At 44.6% G+C, this 18160-nt stretch overlaps 1 protein-coding gene across 1 annotated transcript; it reads right to left on the reverse strand.

Annotated features, from left to right (window-relative positions):
* Positions 1–8074: 8074 nt before the first annotated feature.
* On the reverse strand, positions 8075–16112 carry LOC131919059 (disks large homolog 5-like). The gene is made up of 6 exons (XM_059273118.1): positions 15989–16112; positions 15074–15254; positions 13815–13946; positions 12978–13161; positions 9197–9312; positions 8075–8267 (listed from the first exon to the last, which is right to left on the reverse strand). The coding sequence occupies exons 2-6, from the start codon at positions 15178–15180 to the stop codon at positions 8075–8077; spliced, it is 732 nt and encodes a 243-aa protein (XP_059129101.1). The 5' UTR covers positions 15181–15254; positions 15989–16112.
* Positions 16113–18160: the final 2048 nt, after the last annotated feature.

The raw sequence follows: 18160 nt of genomic DNA on the forward strand, positions 1-18160 counted from the left end.
TATATTCTTTTTTGTTAGAATGGAATGTTCTGTAGACATCGATTAAGTCCATTTGAGTCATAACATCAGTGAAGTCTTTTATTTCTCTGTTAAGTTTCAATTTGGCTGATCTGTCCAGTGGTGAAAGTGGGGTGTTGAAGTCTCCCACTATTAATGTGTGGGGTTTTATATGTGGTTTAAGCTTTAGTAATGTTTCTTGTACATATGTGGGTGCCCTTGTGTTTGGGGCATAAATGTTCAGAATTGAAACTTCATCTTGGTGGATCTTTCCTGTGATGAGTATGTAATGCCCTTCTTGATCTCTTTTGATTGATTTTAGTTTGAAGTCTATTTTGCTGCATATCAGGATGGCTACACCCGCTTGCTTCTTAAGATCATTTGATTGGAATGTCTTTTCCCAGCCTTTTATTCTGAGGCGGTGTCTGTCTTTGAATTTGAGGTATGTTTCTTGTATGCAGCAGAAAGATGGGTCTTTCAAGCAAAATTAGTGTAACTCAAGGAGGTGGTCAGCTTCATTGACTGTCTCAATCCATTATCAAGGATCAACTTCAGAAGTAAATCATTTATTTAAATTTAAACAGCATTAAATTAAGATTAACAATTAATATGAAGTGAATTGTAGTCTATCAGAAGTTGTCTTAGAATAACATGATATATGAAAAGAGCAAGGCAGAGGAAAGTTGTATACTTTCAAATGTTTGTTAATCTATCAATCCAGATAATTTATTACAATGATTGTTTGTTGTTATTGAATATCAAACAAGTTGGCTCTTTTGCTGTGGATGATGAGACTTCCCGACTAAGGGGAAAATATAACAAATAAATTTATTTTTGTATTTTCAAAGGAAAACATCTTGTCAATATAATGGTATATTATAGATTGTGGAAATTGTACATGAATTATTTCCAACGGTTTTAGAACAAATTATTGGCACAGGGTAGACCTTTTAACATTCCCGTTCGGAGATATCTTCTACTGATATCTCTTAAAAAGCTAAGAAGAATTATAAGTACATACCATGGAGGCAAACTTTTCCCTATCCTTTTCTTGTAGAGGTATAGTGAAGGAACAGTTTTTTTAAGACAATAGTATAACAGGCCATTCTTTAGGTAACAGAGAAGGCAAAGGCATTCCAGGCTGTAGAGAGCCCATTGATTGAATTATTTTATTTATGGCTCTCAGATGTGTCAGCATTCTCCATTTTCAATAACAAATACAGGAGAATTACAAGGACTGAATTCCCACACCACCTCACAGGTTACAGTCCATCATCAAAGGAAGCCACGGCAAGATCACAAGGCACGGGCTTGAAACCACAGAGGAACATTGCCCATTGCTCTGGTCAGCTACCTTTCCTCTATGGCCTAGGCTCTCTTGTCTAGGGATAGCCCTACCCAGAGGGCTGAGCCTTCCAAAATCAAATAGCAATCAAGAAAATGTCAAAAAAAGCATGCTGCAAGCCATTCTGATGGTGTAAGTTCCTCAACTACATGTCAAGTAGACTTCCAATAGTAGCCATCATAGCAAGCCATAAAGGAGAAAACATAAGCCTCAGTTTGCTGCAAAAAAACCTTGATCATTGATGAATAAAATTCTATGTCCAAAGTTAAACTGCAATTGTAGAAAGAAAATTTAAAAGGATTTATGTCAGAAAATGAAATATTTAAAATATTGAGTGAACATAAGCCTGAGCCACAAAGGAAAAGTTGATAAATTTGACTATTGAAATCCCTTCTGGAGGCTGCAGGATGAACATGGGGAGGGGATGTTGGCTGACGACACCTTTGTCCATCCTCACAGTGTTTTGATGGAAGATTGAGAAGCCCTAACCCTTACTGCAGAGACCAGGTCCCAAATAAAAGCCTGAATCATCAACTGGATGCCAGAGCTTATGTTCTAGAGAAATGGAGGAGTCCATTCTGCTTGATGACATGGGGAAGGCTGCATCTCATTTTCAGATCTGTAGATGTTGCAATCTTCTGAAGCAGCACAAGGAACATTGTCTAAAGCCAGTATTCTTGGGGACACACACTGCAGTGCCCTTGCTCTTCATGGTAGTGTCAATGGGAGCTCTGCAATAAGATTTAGCTCTGGACTATTATGTGGTTCCTGGTGCTGCTGCTTCCAGATCCTGCCTCTTTGATCACCAGTAAACTTCAAATCCTAATAAATCATTGTTTTCTTTGAAAGCAACTGGAGTCTTCTAGCTGTTGTATAGAATGAAGACTCCACAGAAGTCTTTTCTGGCCCTCTTTTGTTAAGAGGGAATTTTGGCTTTTTGTGGTTTTTTTTCATTTCTCTTTCCTTTTCAGGATGAATGGAGTGAGCAAGAATGTGTCTGGAGGATTTAAAGTCCGAAACACGTGCCCTAGTAACCCCACTCTTTCTGAATGCTGCAGTGTGTTTGCTGTGTTGGGCCTTTCTTCCTCTTTCTAAAGAAGACACATTTCTCACTCCTGGGCCCCTTTCCACCACAGTTACTAAAAGGGACATCATACTTATTTCAATGTCTAATCTCCTATTGTATAGAAACTGGATTTCCAGCTGATCCCTTGTTCCCAAGTACCAGAGATGGGTGTTTAGTCCTATTTCAGCCATGCATGGCCATAAGGAGGCCAATAAAGTCATCATGACCAAGGGATCTACAGCTGAACCAGATGTAACTTATGATTATTGTCACTCCTTCCTTTCACTCTCTAAGGGAGCCATTTGCTCAAGAATATTAGTGTAGAGGGAAATACAACCATGATGGCTATTCTTGGTTGTCCATGAGAGTACATATGATAATAACCAAAATCAAAATATATAGAGCACATCTATGGGAGATTTCATTTGAAGTAGGAGGATCTACTTCTAGTCCTGCTCTTTGAGGTAGGAAGTCACACCTTTAATTCAGACTTTAGCCCAGATGTAATCTGGACCACTCCTTCTGCTGGAAGGTTGTATAATGAAATGGAAGAAGGAAGATTTACTCTTTCTCTGCTTGCTCTTGCCTTGTGAGCACATCCATTCCTTCACTGGAGTTAGAACCTACTTCTTTAAGATTACATCATAGCCTGCAGAAAACTAAGACTTCTTGTCTTGTGGATTGAGCAGCTACTGGATTCCTAGACTTTCCATCATAGCCATCCTTGTATAGTCTGGACCACAGCCTGGAACTCATTCTAACATATTGCTTTTCTAGATATAGAGAGATTCAGTTTATAACTTCTATTACTCGAGAGAGCCCTGACTAATACACCAGGCATATAGAGAAGACATCCTAGAGCAGTTTGTGTCTCAGCGATGTCACAGATTCCCAATGGCCACCTTCCCTTAGCCATTCTTCTGGTGATGCTTTGGTGTTGGCCTTCTTGGCTCCTATAACATCTCAGTAATGAGAGTAAAATAGCAAAAATTCAACTTCTCTCAAATGGAATGCAGAGTAATACAATTAAATGAGTGCCTCAGATGGAGAGATTCAAGGATAAGTGAGGAATGGACACAAATCTCCATGTCTTAGCTTTTGTGGGCCATGACCAGGCTCCCGACCCACATGAAGATCAGAGGACAATTTGTCAGAGGTTTGTTGTCTCCTTCAATCATGTGGGTCCCAGGGAAGGAACTAAGGCCCATAAGCCTGGCAGCAAGTGATTTTGCCCACTGAGCCAATTGTCCAGCTGAACACATCATCCATGGAATTGAATGAGCTTTATATATATATATATATATATATATATATATATATATATATATATATATATATATATATATATATACACAGAACATCAATATATACATATATATATGTTCTGTGTGTATATATGTTCTTTATTCATGAACAGTAGATTATTTCTACCCTTCTTTGACAGCACCATTTTGGGACTCCACAGGATTATTTCCTCCACACATTAACTCTCTGATTCAGTCTCAAACGTCAGACCAGGTTCAGGGGAGCTTCACAAGAATACAGCACACATCTGGAAAAAACTCTTCATCAGTACACAGTGGGATCAGTTGTGGGAAAAGAGCAGCATCAACCATCCCTCTCCCTTCCTAGCCTTGCACAGGCGTGCTCTCCATCAGAGGCACATGGCTTTTCTGCAGGCTTCATCCCCTCTGGCTCTTCTGAAGCTTCCTCCCAACACTTAGCTGGAGTGTCAAGAGGGACTCCTAGCCACTCCTGCACCACCAGGATGTCTTCTCATTTCTGCATTTCATCAGATGACCCTAATCTTTATTGTCATCCAATGTGAGATGTGAGAGATCTGCTCCAATGCTGACAATAAGTGATGCTGGAGCAGGATCCTGAACCCATGAACACCTTGCATGGATGCATGGCATCCTAAGACAATTACCACCAAGCCTACATCATATATTTGTCCCTACAGAACTCCTGAACTTTCTCTTTGGTTTGTGCTGATTCATTCCAACTAATACAGCACATGTGGCTAGAAAGAAAAAAGCCAAGTGTAGGAGCTGAAGAGATGGCTCCTTTACTTTGAGTAATTGTTTCTTTCCCAAAGAAAAAACAGAGCAGCTAAAAAGAATCCTCCAGTTTCAAAAGGAATTTGATGCCCTCTTCTGGTCTCTGGTGGAATTGCATGCATGTAGAGTACAGCCCTTCAGCAGGCATAAGGCCAATACATGTAAATAAAACAAAGAAATCTTAAAAAAAGATTGCAGTAATGCATCATTAAGGCCTACAGCAGCAAAAAAATATATGATCACTTATCTTTGTATTCAATATGTCTATTATTTGGTTATCACACAAGCTATATTTCAAGAAAATCAGAGGCAGATAGCTCTGGTTTTTTAATTTGTTATTTTTTAATGTTTTATTGATTCTCTCTTGGTTTCACATCATGCATCTCAATCCCACTCTTCCAACTACCTGTTCCCTTGCATCTGTGCTGTGCCCTTGGTATCTCCAATCTAAAATAAAATAATATAAAGAAAAATGCAAAATCCAAAACCAAAAGAAAACAAACAACAATCTTGCTGAGGAATATGTAGTGTGATCCAGTGAGTCACACAGTACATCTTTTAGTCTATACATCTTTTCTTGTAAGTGTTCTGGCCTCTTACTTCTCTTGTAGTGTCAATAATCCACCCTCACTGGGACTCCTCTTTTATAGAATTGATGTCTGTGTCATGGAGATCCTGCAGCTCTGATCTGCAGATCTGGGCCTTTCACATGCTCCTGCAGTTCGTAGATGAAGAGGGTGTTAGGGTGTGATGACTTGTAGCCATTGTTCTGAACCTGGGTGGTAGCTGGGTAAGTGAGCCCACCACTTTCCCTCATCTTCACCACCTGAGCAAGCTCTCCAACTCTGCCCCAGCTAATTCACCAAATGCAGCAGGCAGAAGGAACAGAGCCCAATTCTCCTCCTTTTATGCCCTCACATCTGGGTCACGCACACTCAGACCACAAGAACCAGCTCTGCTGTTTGAACTGCTAAGATGCTGGGCCAATTTTCCCAATTGTTGCAGATGGTCAGGGACAGACCCAGCTCTTCTGTTCTCAGGCCCCAGAGGCCAACTCTCCCACCAGCTTCAGATAGCATGTGCTCAGGTGGGGCAGGCATCTTTCCCTCACCCTTGACAACACAGGTCAGAAGAAGGGGAGCAGAGTCAGCTCTTCTGCTCTCACATCCTCAGGGCCAGCTCTCCTGCATCACCACTAACAAGGACAGCTCTACATGCTGCTCAGTCCAGGTGCAGGACCCACTCTCCAAGTGCTGCCATTGATGAGGGGCAGATCCAGAACTCTCTAGTGCTGCAGCCTGTGAGGGGTAGGGTTAACTTTTTGAACCTCTATCCTGTCTTCAATGGCAACAGGAGCCACTGACACCAACATAAACTGAAGCTGTGGCAGGGTACAGGTTCCAGACATGGCCCTTAGCAGCAGTCTAGGCCTAGAGGACACCATGGCCCCTGGTCGCAGCACAGGCCACTGAGAGCTGTATGGCCCTGGAAGAAGTACGGCCCTAGAACATTAACATGATCTTAAGTGGCTACTCACACACTAACTACTTCTGTGTATCTCTTGGTTGACAACACAGGCCATGGAAATGAACATAGAACCAGGTTGCATTTGCAACATGGACCTAGACATGATCCTAGGCTGCATCCTGAGTCTGCATGTCTCCATGGCCCTGGTTGGCAATGCAGGTCACTCAGAACAGCATGGACTGATCAGCAGGCCCCAGATATGACCATGTGGCTGCCAAGATTCCAGGAATTTGCAATGTCTTTGATGGCATTAGGAGCCTGGGACATCAATGCAGACCTGGTTTCAGCAGAGACAAGGACTCAGATGTGGCCCTTGCAAGCTTCCTGGCACAGATGTCACTATGGTCCTCGATGGCAGCACAGTCCTCTAAAACACGCACACTGCCCCTGTGGGATCATATCCTTTGACAGTACCATAGTCACAGGTGGTGCCCAGACTGAAGGTGGCTGCAGAGCCCTCAGTGGTAACAGGAGTCACAGATATCAACACAGAGGCTCAGAGCTGTGTCAGGGCCATGGACAAAATATGGTCCTTGGATGCCCAGGCAGGCACATCACCATGGCCTGGATGGCAAGCAGGACTTGGAGTTTTTGCATAAACCCTTAGTAAATGTTTGGATTTCCTGAGAGGCATTAGAGCAGTATTGTTGTGTTTCTCATTAATATGGTTCACAGGATCATTTCATAAAATGTGTGTACAGAATACTATAGTTTAGGGATAGCTAAAGTTATGTTCAGAAAGAACAGTATGGATACTTTTTCTATCATGCAATGGGTATACAGAGTTGGAAACACCATCCACATCCAAAGCCCTGTGTATCGCTGGCTTGGCTGGGAACTGACTATGTAAGCCAAGCTGGGCACACTGAAGTTCTGAAGTTACAGATGGTTCTGGAGCTATAAGAGTGAAACATCACACATGACCTAGAAGCTGATATTAAGAGTGAAGAGTTGGAAACTGTGTGTTTAGAACAACTTGACATCAAGATAGTCTTCCGTGATGGATTTCCCACCACATGAGGAGGGCTAAGGACTCAGTGAGCTTGCCAAATCATGGACATTAAACTGACAGAAAAGGTCTTGCTCACCAACATCTCTACCCTTCACATTATTGGATCCTTCACAAGGAAAACATTCTGTTGAATGTCAGGGTTCGCAGTAACTCTTGTCTCAGGTTTTCTGTGTCTCAAGCTCATTAGTGATGCTTTCTTTTCTTCAGGAATACTGAGTCAACAGACCATGGATGTGATGGGGCTGGACCACCTGGAGGTCAGCTGGTGTCTGTCTCACTGGTGAGATCTCAGCTGAAAGGGGTGTCTTCCTCTGAGGGGGCCTTGACCCTAGGGTGGAGAATGTTGCACGATCAAGCTGACTGCGGCTTCTATGGCTTCCTCAGTTGTCCCTCAAGAGCTGCTGTCAGTGTAGGAAAGGCCATCATACCTAAAGCAGATTGGCTGGGACACAGCTAGATAAACTTTGAGCCCAGAGCAATACTGACCAGAGAAATCAGTCTTAAGACTTCAGAATGGGAAATCACATTTATATTTACAAAAAAAAAAAATACAGTAATTTTACTCAATAGTGCCTTAAAAGGAGCACAATATAAACAGTAAACAGCCTTATCAAAATACCAAACAACAAGAACACAAGAAAGAACAAATGAATTCAAAACCTCAAACCATAACAAAGAAAACCAAAAAACCCAAACCAAACAAAACCCAACAAAACAATCAAACAAAAAAAGTTAAGCTAAGCAGCTTGCTTAATTAAAATAATAAGATTAGGTTAATCATGCAACAGACTTTGAAGCACAGACCAACAGCCTGTGGCTGGCCTTGGAAACATGGTAGGAAGGCAGTCACAATTGTAAAAAGCATTTTCAAAGCAAATATAGCCATGCTTCCTTGGAATCTCATAGGATGTCTTCTTCTGAGGAGACTTCAATTCTAGGGTGGAGAACACCATGGGTTCAAGTTGTCTGTGGCGCTTTGTCCTCTTCAGTCCTCTCATAGCTGCTGTGAGAGAAGGAAAGGCAATCAGTCCCAGAAGCAGCCTGCCTGGGCCACAGGCTAGACAAAATCAGGGTCTATTCACACTGGAAGCCAATGTCAAGAGCCCCCAGTCCCCATGAATGCCATGGTTGCAGGGGTTGGAATGCAGTGGTGGCTCACTTGCCTGTGATACTTCCTGCTCCTGCTGCAGCAGCTCTGTCTGCAGGAGGCTCTCATCCTGGGCTGTGACATGTTCCAGCTTGTGGTGCAGATTTTCTGACCTAGAGGAGGAAGGCAGTTAGGGACAGGCCTGGTGGGGACCTGTTATCTCAGCTGTTGAGCCTGAACCAGCTCTAGTCAGCTGGACAGTCCAGTGTGACCTTTCAGCTGAGGTCATCCCTGCATTTCCTAGCAGAGGAATGTCAGCTTATACCTGGGTCTGGGTTTTATTCTCAGCTAAAATCTACTAGAAAATGAACTGAGAACTACACTGTGCTGGGCAAGAAATTCAGCATGATTTTCCAGTTCTCTAAATACATTGTTGTGAGAAAAAGTAACAGTGTCTGAGTGACAGTTCAGGGCAGATGTACATGGCCCTGATTAGATACCAGGTGAATGAGCAACCTGGGAAACTGAATGTAGACCCTCTAGAAGCCTACAAAATAAAAGCAGTGAAGGTTCTGATTATTCCTACAGCACAGAAACCTGCCTGAGTTCAACACCTCAACCCCTAAATAATCTTATGTCCAGTAAAATCTTTTCACAGGAGACAGATGCACAGTGCAGAGAGCCTGTAATCAGCAAGAGTGTGCTGCATGCAGATCTGTCTAAAATAGGAACTTTTCTGTAAAGGTGATGTTCTAAAAGGAAAATAAAGTGACAGGAACACACCCTGTCCTCCAGAAGTATCCCGCCTCCTGCTAGACTGAGGACTACCATAGCGAGATTTATGTGGCGACACAGGGGACACTGAGAAGATACCAGAGAGCTCAGGAGGGAATAAGGGGTACACATTCCCCAGAAACATTAAAGATCAAACATAGTGTTTCCTGGAGAAGTTCTTGTGAACTGGGCTAGCACAATACCCTGAGGTGGTCTTTCCATGGCTGTGGCTGAGAGCCATCCAGATGGGGAGAATCCCAAAAGGACAGAGATCCAGGGACAGGTGACCTACGTCGTTCTAACCGCTCCTCCCAGCCTGGGCTCCCACCTCATCTCAGAGACACTGAAGTGATGTTGCAGCTTTTCTGCCAAGTCCCTTTGCTGGGTGACCAGCTCCTTCTGCTTCAGCAGGTCCTTCAGTCTTTCCTCCAGGTTTTCCTGCTCCTGTGCATTAGAAGATTGTGTTCTTAGTGGACTTTTGCTCACTCACATGGACACACATAAAGTCATGAAAGCACACAAGTACATGTATGCACACATACAAGCACACTGTAATGAACTAACACGTTCATTTTCCCAGCTAATGCTAATATAAAGAGCAATCACCAGAAATACTATTGAGAAGAGGATTAACTTTTGTTGGATGAGAAACAAACACAGTGAGTATGAGAGATCAGCAGTTCAGACACTGAATTGCCTGTCCTGTAACCTAATGCACAGGCAGGTAGACCTCCGGGGTCCTGGCCCATTAGCCAACCCTGCTTAGGAAGTTCCCCAAGCTGTACAGTATAGGAATTAACCCCAGCACAGGACCACTGCATGGTGGTGGACCAGACCACTGGTCTTGTTCAGTGCTTCCCAGTTGCCCTCAAGGTGAGCAAATTCCTCCAAGAGAAATTCCCTTTACCACAGACTGCCTCACTTCAGACCCAAAGCAATGAGCTCAGGAAACTAGAAAATCTCCACAACCAGGATGCAAAAGGAACAGTTCCTCCCTGTAAGGTGATCATTTTAGAAGTTTGTATGAGTAACAAAAGGCTGACTAAATCAGAGTCAAATGATATTCCATGGAAGGGCTCAACCACACTGTACTATACTCTTCCAATAATGGACATCTAGATAGTTTCTACTAGAGGCTACTCTGAGGAACACTGCTAAAACTCTGCTGCCCTCTAGCTTCTCTAGGGACATCTACTTCATGTTCTGGATCACTGTGTCACCTGGGGATTGCAGTTCAACCTTCTGAAGAATTGTTTGTGGCTTCTCACTGTGCTATATCATTTTATATGACCAGCAATGTCTGAGGCTTCTCATTTCTCCCAGCCCTCATGAGGCGGGTTTTAACTCAGAATGAAGAACTCTGAAGAAAAGCAGTTACTGAGTGCTGCAGGCACAGCACATGGTGAGTGCTTCAGACCATCATGAGCCTAAGTTGCGTGTGCTGAGACAGCCCCCTTCTCACACCTCAGCATGGCTAGGGGACTTCTGCTGGACTTGGATGCAGAAAGATGCACACTGCAAGTCAGACTCTCTCAACCAATAACATCCAGTCCAAGCTCCACAGCCAAGGTAAACTGAGCCAAGGTTAGGCAAAAGAGGAAAGAAAGTGGTAGCAGGCAATGTGGATGAGGACAAGACAGGGCACAGAGAAGACAAAGTAAGCCACAGACCATTGAGTATGCAGTCACCATTCACCCCGGGCAGAGAAGGGACACAAACTCTCAGCCAGCCAATCCTGCCTCAAAGACACAATGGCCTCAATTTCCTGTACCAAGTTCCTTTGGTTTGCTCCAAGGATTTCCTTGCAGATAAAAGTTTTTGACTCTATATATACTGAAAACCACTGAATTACAGCAGTTTTTCTATCCTTTCATTCTAGAGAGCTAGGTGGACATGTAGAAAGATGGGCAAAAGAATACAGAATTTGATAGATGCCAAGTGTGTGGGCACAGTACATTCTCAATAATGTTGGGTCTCCATCATCATTAAAGATGCTTCATGAATAAGTTTGGAGAAATACACACACACACATACACACACACACACACACACACACACACACAAGTTTACACATTCACACACAGAAGCACATACTTGCACTCATAAGCACCCATACTCCCAACACACACAAGCACTTACCCCTACACATACAGGAAACATGGGCACAGAAATACCCATTAACCCACACAAGGTCATAAACACAAACATAAAGGAACACTACTGTAAAAAGAACAGCCAGAATTCACACACACACACACACACAGAGGTTCACCCTCACAGTTGGACAGAAATGCAAACACAGATACACACACACACACACACACACACACACACACATTCCTGAACATATGGCCAAGAGAGGACTGCTGCCTTGTAGCAGCTTTTCTGCTCTGGGGGAGGTCATGGGTCTTCCCTGCTGTGTACAAGGCTCTTAGATTCAGCCAGCTTCTGCTAACCTGGCCTGCACTCTTTTCCTTCCATGAACTTTATACATCCCAAGACTCATTGATCCCACAGGTTGCAAGTTAATCCATCATAATCTCTTCACTAAACTTACCCTAGCTCCTCCAAGAAGACCTGGATAGCTCAAGTGAAAGAGAGTGACCCATGGTCAACACCCAGGAAGTTGTCAACAGATTACAGTGCATATGATATATATTCACCCCAATGTCAGTCAGAAGGAGGCCAGTGACATCACCTGCAGTGCTTTTCAGGAACACAGCAGTCCACACAGCTATGAGAGGGAATCTGTTCTAAGACACAGCCATGCACATGATATAGTCAGCAACACAATGTCAGCAAAGAGATGCACTGTGCGATTCCGTGTTGTGAAGCCAATAGGACAAACCAGACACTTCCTGTTGTGTTAGCTTTGTGTAGTGAAAAGGAAGAAGTCTAATTTTATGTTTAAAATAGCTGTATTGTTTGATTTTTGTTATTTATTCAAAAACACATGTATACCAAAGCAATAAAAGTGTATAAACACAACAGAAAGCAATTTAAACTTACTACAATTACATGAGACAAGACAAAAGGTCCCCCTGGGGAAGAGGGGAGACAGAGTGCTGGCCAGCCAGAATGGCCCAAACAGAAATTTTTAGGTTCATTGAATGACCTGGGCTCAAGGGAACAAGAGTGAGCAACAGATGACAACATAGGATTTCATTATGTAGCCTCTGAACACACACATATGCACACATTTACACATGCCTGCATAGATCACACACCGGCCACAGAAATCAAAAGTGAGCAGAAAACAAGGAAGGGTACATCGCATTGAGTGAACAATTGAATTTAGACTATACACATCACATGTTTCAGCAGAGACTTACAACACAGCTATCCGTCTCTTGGGAACTAAAAATGCCTAGAGGAGAGCACACAGCTTAGTCAAACTATGTTGAAGTGATTGGAGAAAATGTTCTCTTGAAGCCTCAAATCAGTCACTCCAACCCTCAGGCTGTCAAAGTCCTCCCACATCTATGGTCATTCAGTCAGCTCCAGACTGGAAACTCCAGGAGGGGAGAACTGTCCAGCACCACCCACAGAAAACAGGCTGACAAGCTGATACTCAGGCCTCTGACAGTATGAACCAAGAGTTAAGCTAAGGGAAGAGAGCACATTGGGATGTAGGGAGAAAGGAGAAGACCACATGCCACCCCAAAATTGACCCCAAAATGAGAACTACTCACTTTGCACTGGCCCTGGGCTCTAATTCTTACAAACTGTTTCCTACCTGTGATCTCACATGACATCTGCAAAGCAAATGAGCCACAGGCCACTGACCTAACCAATGAGAGCTCTGTGATATTCTCCAAGTAGCTCTCTGCATAGCAGACTGGTAACATAATAACATGTAGGTGTGTTAGAGCTGACTGACCCATCTCTCTGAATGTACTGCAGCTTCTAGCAGAGCAGGAGGGTTTGTTTGCCAATCATCCAGTATCTTGAAAGAGGCTAACTCCTCAGAGAGACTTTTGAATGATCACAGAAATGAACAATTGGATGGTATGGAGTTGGGATTCTGGATGGATGGTGGATGGTTACATGGGAGTCTCTATTTTTATGGTTGGACAGTTGGGCAGCCTGCCCCTACTGCCTCAGCCTACCTGCTGCTGCTCAGCACAGGGGTCACAGATCTTCTCATGGGCCTCCTTCAAGAGCTTCTTCACCTCCTCACAGGTCTTTTGCAGTTCAATCTGCTCTTTCCACAGCTGTGTGTTCTGGATCCTCAACACACGTACACTCTTCTTTAGGGGATTGCACTCTCGTAGGAACCGGCCATGGAGGTAACTGAACCACCAAAGAAAGAAATGCTGAGCCTCAGAGAGATGCATTTGCCATATCTACTTCTAATGCCACTAACCCTGAAAAGTCGGAGGACCCCAGACAGCACAAGAATGGAGCTCTCAGTAGCCAAGCCAGCATCACTCAAACGCAGGCCAAATCCAGAGAAAAACCAAATTCCCGAGAGATTCAAACTACTTCTGAAAACCCTGATACCAAAAGGGATCCTGTGCCTCTAAGAACAGGGTGCAGCCCACACCTGTGCTTAACTGTTCATGGTCTTGGGAAAGCATCAGCAGGTAGAGGGCAAATACTCTCTGAAGGAGGGCAGAAGTCTTAACCAGAATAAATTCTCTCTACAGAGCCCAGGCAAACCAGATCTGTGAAGCTCCAACCAGAGCCCTGGAGGCCCTGGGCTTCAGGACATCCCCTTCATGATGCAAAGGATATTCCTATCTAAGGGCTCCCACTCCTGGACAATGATGGGAGGGCCTCAGTGTTTTTCCCCACTTAGCAAAACTGAGTCCAAGAGGCAGAAACCCAAGGGTCACAAAGGAGGATGCTGGCTAAGAGGCACACAGGCTAGAACCAGAGCCTTCACTTTGAGTCAAGGACCAAGAAAGGCAGAAACAGTCCCTCCCAAGCAAGTAGGCACTTACCTAAAGTATTCAGTCTCCTCAATCAGCCCCTTGCACTTGTGCAAGGCATCACTAATCTCCATGGGCAATTTCTGGAGAGCTGACATCACCTGCTTGTGTTCCATTTCAAGCATCTCGAGTTCAAAATTTAGCCTGTGGTAGGGCATGGACCCAGGAGGGAAAAAACCCATGAACAAAGGCCAAAAAACAACACATGAAAGAAGCTGTGCCATGAACTACCCCAGTCCAGTGGATGCCAAAGCTTGGCACTTAAACAGTGGGACCTCCTGGTGCTTACTAAACATCCTATCCTGTCCCCAGGACAGAACAGCCAAGAGGTCTAAGGGGAGGAATCCAATGATGCATGAGCACCCACAGTGGGCTTGGAGCTATAGATAAGCGCTCTAAGAAGTTCCCAGGAGTCTGTGTCACATATGTGGACTCACCAGAAACCTATGGGGACATTCTCCTGTCTTCAGAACAGGGATTCTCATTCCTGGGTGTCTATTGCTACATGGAGGAACAGAGCACACAATCAGTATTTCCAGGAGGGAGCCCCAACTTCAGGATGGTTTTGTAAACTTCACGTGATTCGAATGTTCTACCAAGGTGAGCACAGAGCTAAAAGTGGGATTCCCTGGCCTCAGCAGTGCCATCATCTGGAAGCTATGTTAAATCCTCAGATCATGCCCTCAGACTCTCAGGAACACACAAACACACACACACACACACACACACACACACACACACACACACACACACACCACATGAAATCAGGATGCCCAAGAAATATTGGCATGTGGCATTGTCACAGAGTATAAGAAGACCAGAGGGGAGCTGTGATGAGCTTCAGGCCTCACAGTCACACCCTGAGATGGATGAATGGACCAGGCCCCTACAGCTGCTGCCAGGAGCTTTCAGCACATGGTCATCTGCTGGTCAAGCACAAAGACTCACCACCAACTCACTGCACCTAGCATCACCCACAAGCCACACCTGTCAAGACCTCTTGAAATGCATGATGAGAGCTCACACACTACTGTCCGTATCCTTAGACTGTGATTCAAGCTATAGGCTCTGCTTTTCATTTGGAGGAAGCAGACAAGTCTGTGTCCACATCTCACTCCTACCCAGGCTCCAAGTTCTGCATTTCAAAAAAACTCATGAAATTTAGTTTAGGCAACAGGACACCATGGTGTTTCACCCTCCGATTCCTCAGGAAACCTGGGCTTGATACTGTGGTGTCATGATGGCCAGCAGAGAACTGGGAATAAAACTACCTGTTGTTCAAATCCTTGTTTGTGTAATTGGCCAGGATTCCACGTAGCTCATTTCTCTCACATTCCATATCATGTAGACGAATGGTGAGTTTCTCTAGTTTTTTCATTTCCTGCACCTGCTCCTGCTCCTGCTCCTGCTCAGTGAAGGTGGAGAGTTGGGATGGTGCTTCCCGAGTAGTCCCTGCTGGTAGACAAAGACAAATGAACTTGTATTCTTGAATCGCATAGGACAAGGAGAGTCCATGCTGAGTCCCAAGATGAAGCCTAAGGAAGAGAAAATGCAAGGAACCCAGTGAAGCTTCCAAACAGCAGGGCAGCTATCCTCAAACTGGGGCCCCTGAGCTCTGTCTCTGTCCTCAAGCACTGTGGATAATCATGTGCCTCCCTCCTTATTGCAGCCCTCTCGTCTTGGAAGGCCTAAGCAAGCCCAGCCAAGTAGAATTGGAGGACAGTGTCAGGTCATATCTGATGTGATGCAAGTTAAGTCCTGTTGTCTCTAGAGCTTAGCAGCACCAAGTCCTGATCACATGTGTCCAGGACCAAAGCATCTGTATATCTGCTGTGTGTCCAGGGGAATTTCTTCACTTCCTATTGGCATCAGATTCCCATGGAAACTGAAGAAATCCACTGGGATGAAGTGCAGCCACACCCTACCCAGAGAGAGACATCTCAGCAGTCAGTCTGTTCCTCCTGCCCTTCTTTGCCTCTAAGAATGTAGTGAAAGAATTCCCAGCTGCAGCCTGAACAATTCATAGCTCTCCAGAAACTAACCATCAGAAACTGTTGACTCTGGGTCTGCTCTTTAGAAAGCCAAGAAGCTGGATTGGCCCATTGTTACTCAGAAAACCCCTGCTGCTGAGCTCTACTACCAGAAATCTCAGTTCAAGTTCACTTCCTCCAGCACACTTCTCTAACTCTGCTCAGGAGTCACTGTGCCTTAGACAGAACCATCTATTTCTCCAGGTTTGACACTGAGGCCAGCTTCCTTCTTCCTCTCTTTGGTCTCTCCATGTTCTCCATTCTCTCTCCCAAGCAGCCTGCTCAGTTTTGCCAACATGTCTATGAGAGCTGAATGAATAACCCACAGGCATTGGTGTTACCACAACACGGTGACATCATAGAGATTACCAAGGACTCTCCAGGATAGAATAGAATCACCATAGAAGGGATGATTAGGGTCACCTCCAGCAGACCTCAATTATCCACTAACTAGCTCTTCTCCACTGCACCAGAACCATGTTGCCATTCCCAGGAGCCTTCCCAGAAACACAAGGGAAGACCTTCAACACCTCCTCCTTACAAAGCCAGAGATCTCTTTCTGTTTCATTAGAGTATAATCACTCCTTCATGTATGGGAAGATGAAGACTCACTTCAAAACACATCCCAGGAAATGACTGGCCCCTTGTTGAGATCCCCAAACAATAACATGAGAAATAAAGTTTGCTAAATAACACGAGAAATAAAGGTCAGGATGGAGGAGAGGAAAGATCAGTCCCCTGATGTCAACAAGCACATTGTGGAGGATCCACAAGGCTGTTACTGTATGTAGGTGTGGTGGGAGCTTATGGGTGTCCTGTCAGAACAAAGAAATGTCCCTTAGTTAGTGAGAAAAATTTCCCTGAATCATCAGTCCAATAAATTCCAGCCAACACAATATTAGCCAATGTGTGATCAACTAGTGACATGTCAGGCTGGAGATGCTAAGAACTGGGGTTCTCCAGGTGAGCCCTGAGACAAACAGAGCAAACACTCCCATTAATCGTCCATTCCTGCACTCAAGTTTGAGGAAAGATGAATGGCTAGAGGCAGGCCAGACACAGATATGTAAGGGCAAATGTGTCACAGTCATGGGAGAGTATGTAGTGTGTCACTGCTATGTTGCTTCACCTAGAGCTACACAAAGACTAATTTCTTGATCTGGAGCCACCTGTGACAATGCACATGCCCTTAGGAAGGAAATGGGCACAGCCAGCTTAAAGAATACTCATCGGAGCATGTGAAGGGCAGGCAAAGGCCACAGGAGACATATTATTAGGGGTCCTTTGCCCTAGACCCTTCCCAGAGCCGCAGTTCACACTTGTGAATTTCCTGGCAGTCCTGAAATGAGGAGCTAGCACCATGTTTAGCCTGGATTGCAAATTCTTCAGAAGTCTGGACTGTGGATTCAGAAGTGTACTTGGTGGACCCCAGAACAAATGATTGATGTGGGGTAAACCATGTCCATTCAGATGTTATATCACACTGACAACCAATTTAGACAAAGTTAAGTATCTCAGTAATTCCCTATTCTAGAAGTCAAAGCACAGTACCTGCCCTATGCACCACCTCATCTCAGTCAAACCTGACCCACTGAAGAATGCTCAGGAATTAACTGGAAGATGAGACTTTGCTCTAGCAGCTTCTCAAAGACAAGACTTGAGTCTCCCCCTCTGTGGATGTCAGTTCTTTCATCTCTCTATAGCGAGGTGGATGTCTCAGAAGTCAGCAGGTTTCCTCTGTCTCCCTAGACAATGTGACCCAGGGTGCATCCTCCTAAGGCTTATTCACAGCTACAGAGAATGCACTGTAGCTTTAGAGCCCTCAGCCAAGTGCTTTGAAAAACCAGGAGAAAATTGCTACTGTCACACTCAGGTAGTGTATGGATGCCTGCCTCACTTACTCTATGCTTCAGACTCTCATGTTAACGGGGAAGCCATGCAGGGCACGACATGATCATCAAATTCACAAAGCCATCCTCACTGACAATCCAAGACACCCAGAGCTGGCAGGATGGGGAGAGTATCCGTCCAGGTCCACTGAATCTAACAGCTTTCAGGCTGAACTGCAGACCTGTGTGCCTTCAACAGCTGGTAATTCAGAAACCTCAGGGGCCCTTGAAAGACAGCAGCACTTGGGGGATCCTGTCCTGCTAGTGGCTGTGATGTCAAGTATGAGAACCTCAGGCTTTGCCCGAGCACTCTCCTTTTCCTATTATTACTGGCACACAACTACAGGACTCCAGAGTGTGTGTGGCAGGCGGTGGGGGGAACACAGTTATGGTACAGATATCTCATTAACTCCTCTGTGCCTCCTTCCCCACTCAGAGT

Source organism: Peromyscus eremicus, chromosome 9 (genome assembly GCF_949786415.1).
Source record: "Peromyscus eremicus chromosome 9, PerEre_H2_v1, whole genome shotgun sequence".
Lineage (NCBI taxonomy): Eukaryota > Metazoa > Chordata > Mammalia > Rodentia > Cricetidae > Peromyscus > Peromyscus eremicus.